This window comes from Melanotaenia boesemani, chromosome 6 (genome assembly GCF_017639745.1).
Source record: "Melanotaenia boesemani isolate fMelBoe1 chromosome 6, fMelBoe1.pri, whole genome shotgun sequence".
Taxonomy (NCBI): Eukaryota; Metazoa; Chordata; class Actinopteri; order Atheriniformes; family Melanotaeniidae; genus Melanotaenia; species Melanotaenia boesemani.
Window position 1 is genome coordinate 35050695 of NC_055687.1, and position 4752 is coordinate 35055446.

At 42.9% G+C, this 4752-nt stretch overlaps 1 protein-coding gene across 1 annotated transcript; it reads right to left on the minus strand.

Moving 5' to 3' along the window:
- Positions 1–418: 418 nt before the first annotated feature.
- Positions 419–2210, minus strand: LOC121642115. The gene is made up of 3 exons (XM_041988608.1): positions 1682–2210; positions 1239–1521; positions 419–1120 (listed from the first exon to the last, which is right to left on the minus strand). The coding sequence occupies exons 1-3, from the start codon at positions 1969–1971 to the stop codon at positions 419–421; spliced, it is 1275 nt and encodes a 424-aa protein (XP_041844542.1). The 5' UTR covers positions 1972–2210.
- Between the last annotated feature and the right edge of the window lie 2542 nt (positions 2211–4752).

Below are 4752 nucleotides of genomic sequence, written 5' to 3' on the forward strand. Positions count from 1 at the left end.
TATGCTCAAAAGCAAACTCTGACACCAAAATACCACTCAAGGCCTGCAAAAATGTAAACACTACTGAGCATCATTAACCACATTACCAAAAAAATTGAAAGCACAATTTTCACAGTGTGAGACTGTTCTTTTTACAGTTTCACAACTGCCAGGATGCATTTGAGCAACCCTTATTTATTCTCAAATATGTTTTGGGCATTTTCTATAGATTTGTGCATTTCATGGGAATAGTTACATAATGCAGAAAATGCAGTAATATCACAACTCAATGCAAAAATGAGTACTAAACTCCATGGAGGATCCATTACACACAATAGATACTGTACAGTAACAATTGAGAACACAATGTTCAGGGTGCGATTTCTTTTATTACAGTACGTTGAAAATTGACACAGTATGTTGTATGTTGACACCGAAATCATGGAGAGGCATCACGTCGTCGGGCTGGGTCGGGCCACAGGACCTCATCAACGTCACAGGCAATATTGTCCATAGCCAAACAACGTGGGAAGAATGCCCTGGCATGCCGCACCCAGCCTTGGAACGCCTCCACAGCCACATCATCACAGGCCAGGTCCATAGCCCTGAGAAGGTTCTCTCTAGTGTAAGGTTGGCGGTCATAGACCTTCCACCGCCATGCTGAGAAGAACTCCTCTATTGGGTTTAGGAACGGAGAGTAGGGTGGCAGACACACATTAATGAATTGCTGATTGATGTTAAACCACTCTCTGACCTGGATGCTGCGATGGGAGCTAACATTGTCCCAGAGGATGACGTATATGGGAAGATCAGCTGGTCCAGGAATCTGCTGGTCGTGGTGATCTGCTGGCCAAGCATTCAGGTGGTCATTGTCATGCAAAACATCTCTGAGCTCTCCTAGGAAGGTGAGGAGACGCTCAGTGTTGTAGGCACCAAGTTCAGCATGCCGGTGGAGAAGCCCTCTAGAACTCATGGCAGCGCAGAGAGTGATGTTTCCTCCACGTTGGCCGGGCACATCAACGATAGCTCTCTGTCCTATGATGTTACGGCCTCTCCTCCTCCTTTTTGTGAGGTTGAAGCCAGCCTCATCCACAAATATAAATTCATGGGGTCTGGCCATGGACTCCAACTGGAACATCCTCTGTGGAAACAAATAGCGTTTTCAGGTGTTCAGAAAGACAGTCAATAGAGCACATTACAGTACGACAGTATAGTATTGTATGTAAAGTACTGTAGGCCATGGATTGTACTGTACTTACTTGCACATACTGGTGACGGAGGTGTTTTATTCTTCCAGAGTTGCGCTCAAAGGGTACCCTATAGGCCTGCTTCATTCTTACTCTCTGGCGCTTGAGGACTCTGTCTATGGTTGTCAGGCTGACATTGTCAATGGTCGGAAAGTTCAAATTGTCACCAATGATCCTCTCCCGTATCTCCCGTAGTCTGATCACATTGTTCTCCCGAACCATATCCACAATGAGGACCTCTTGGGCTGGTGTGAATCTGGAAGCCCTCCCACCTGCAAATGGCAATCTTTCAACTCTAGAGAAACAAACATAGTCATTTGGTCAGAAATGGTCCTTGCAGTACACACTTTTACTGTAACCATGATTGCACTTGTCTGTATGTAGGTGCACTCCACTATACTACTGTATACTGTGAATATCTAGTGTAGTGACTAAAAAACTACTACATACAGTACCTGTTGTGTTCTCTGAAGGCCCGAATAATGGTGCCCACTGAGAATCTGCTGAGGTTTGGTTGGACTCGTTGTCCCGCTTCGGTCATTGTCATGCCGTGGACAATGACGTGGTCAATGACTGTTGCTCTCATTTCATCTGTAATGAAAATGCGTTGTCTTGCTTGCCCTCCTTCTCCTCTCCCTCCTTGACCTGCTCCTCTCCCTCCTCGGCCCGCTCCTCTGCCTCCTCTGACACAAACTCCTCTCCCTCCTCTGACACAAACTCCTCTTCTTCTGTCTTCATCATCCATTTTTGTTTTTGAACTTTCAGCAAACTGCACTGACTTATATAGGTGTGGTCACATCATTTGCAATAGGTGTTTTCAATTATGAGTCGTTGTGTTTACTGATTGACACCAGGTATGTTCATTGTGTTCAAGTTTTGCTGATTGTGGGTAGCATTTTGCATCACATGAGCTTCACAATGCATATTGGAGCAGAGTTATATGCAAAATGTGTTTTAGCACGGCATATTTTTTTTTGAGTTTTGAGAAAAAGGGGATGGGTTTTGTGAACAGTGTCTACAGGTGAATTGTGTTTGTGGTTGTGGCAAAAGGGGGGGAGTTTTACTAAATGTGTTTAGGCAACTGGTCATTTGGTTTAGAGTACTGGGTTTTGTGTTTTGGCAATAGAGAAAAACTGTAACTACCATAGGACAGGTGAAATGATCTTACAACTGGTAGGAATGTGGTGAAGCTGCAGAAGCTCAGGACACATGGATCCGGGCTGGGAATGAGGCTAGTCCATTAGTGAAGCAACAAGGTCCGACAGGGAGTGAACGTGGTGCTGGGGTATATAAGGACTGGTGAAGAGATTGGGGACAGGTGTGACTGATTATGGATCTGGAGAGTGATTGGCTGTCCTGCAGGACTGGAGTGACTGTGGCAGGGTAAGAACATCAGGAACAGGTGTAGATGATCAGAGGAGTGATTACTGTGGCGTTTGGCTGGGCAGAATGTGACGAGGACTGGTGCGGGTGTGACATCTGGTTCCACTGGACTCCCATTAAAAATATTCAGTTTCGCTCATAAAATACAAACATTTATTGCTTTACAAGTAAAACTAGTCTTATTATTTCAATTAAGTCCTTCTTTATATATCCTCTAAATATTTATACCGACGGGTATTAATAAAGAAACCTTGAACCCTGTGCTGAAACCATGCTGGATTTAGGCTTCATTTAGTAAACAGAGCTGGCCATCTGCTTTGGAGCTGTATGACAAAGGGCATTTCTGTGACGATTTCCTGTCGTCTATAGGCGAAGGTTCTTTCCATTTTCATTTTGATTTGTGGGTTTTTATTGTAGCTCTTCTGCTTATGCTCCAATACCAGTTCTTGCCTTTGGGCCTCAAGAGTTTCTCTAGTTTCGCCCTCTGGATAATTGGCAAGGAAATTCACTTCGCTCTTTCTTTCTTTTCACAGAATTCAGGCTCAGTTGTTCATTTTAGTGCCCAAACTTATCTTCCAGCCCCTGTAACCAGATCCTTGATTTCCTAAACAAGGATATTTTTCAACCAGAGCCCGGGACACATGTTCCAAGTCTTTGCTCTCAGGATACATTTGTATTTGACTATTTCTTTTACCAACAGTCTAGAATGCCTGATCTCATTTTGGTACTTGGACTCAGAGGAGTGCCATCTTTACGATAGGCATCATTGGCTTCAGCTAGCTGATGCTCTATTAAAACAGCAAACAGGGGTATTGCGAAGGTTTGGGGACATGGCTGTAATCTCAAGGATGATCCTAAATTTGTGGATGATTGAAAACTTGAGGACGAGGCAGAGGAAAGAATGTCTGTGTCTGATGCTGAGCACAAAGCATCATCTGATCCTGGAAGCATGGTCCTCCAAGTCTGGAGGTCTTCTCCAACATTGTCTTCTCCAAGTATAATGCTTAGGACTGCAGCCATCTTGTATTCAATCGAAAAAAAAACAAAAACAAACAAACAAACAAAAAGAAAGAAAACAAAGACAGGGTATTAATAAAATGGAAAATGCAATAACAAATATTGCCATCATCTAGGTGTTTTCAAATCCTAATTAAAATCCAATAACAATGTTTTGCTGTTTGCAGATGTGATAATCTTGACAGTAACCGGACAACATAAGATAAATCAAAATAAAGCAGAATGTGTGACAAAAGGGAGACAGTGACATCTCGTAACAATACAGACAGAGACGGACAAGACAAGACATCAACATCTCATGACAGTCAGAGAGAGCATCAGAGACAGAGGGAGAGCGACAGAGAGACAGTCACTGCAGACAGTTCAAGCTGGGTAAAATCAAGTTCATTAGACATTATTTGACCATGGCAACAGAAAAAGTGGAACTACTACACAGCATAAGATTTCTTCAAAATTACTTAACCAATTTCTCCTGCTACAAAATGTGATGTGCTGTCATGTTCAATTGCACATTTAACACATTAGAAGTTGAAAACTTTTTGACGATGAGGCTGAAATCACCTTTGAAGGTGCAGAGCTGAATTATTCTGGGAGGCCCCCGCAAGATCCATGCCTAACTACCATGCCCTTTTTGTAGTCAATGCCATTAATGGAGACACAATTGGCAAGGTTCACAGCAGTGACTTTGGGGTACTTCAAAGTGAGAATATGCACAACATCTTCGTTTAGGACATCAGTGGGGACCTTTGAGACTTGTGCTACTTTAAAGGGAGATTGTTCACTGCCAGGTATGTTCATGTGATAGCCTACCATCAACTGATGTTTTTTTTTTTTGCCAATGACAAAGTTATATTCCGGAAGTTCTTCGTATGCCTGACAATCTGCTTAAAAAAGCTGTGTTTTGCCTCATATCTCATGGTCCATAGTACAACTAGGAGACCAGAGTTTTTAATCATTTCTGGATATTGTTCCACAAAATGATGTTTTGGCAACATCTTATCAGGAAACACTTCCTTTAAACGTTTTCGGTGCTCTGAGATTTTAAACTCTAAATCAGCTCCAGTCCTCGAGGGCCACAATCCTGCAGGTTTTCGATGTGTCCCTGCTCCAAAACCACCTGACTAAA

What these genes read in the sequence shown, in the direction of transcription:
- LOC121642115 (XM_041988608.1), bottom strand. Translation starts at nt 1,971, where the DNA reads ATGGATGATGAAGACAGAAGAAGAGGAGTTTGTGTCAGAGGAGGGAGA. An exon ending in GCCTTCAGAGAACACAACAG is followed by an intron (nt 1,522 to 1,681) that starts GTACTGTATGTA and finishes TTGTTTCTCTAG; the next exon opens with AGTTGAAAGATTGCCATTTG. An exon ending in TCCGTCACCAGTATGTGCAA is followed by an intron (nt 1,121 to 1,238) that starts GTAAGTACAGTA and finishes TTGTTTCCACAG; the next exon opens with AGGATGTTCCAGTTGGAGTC.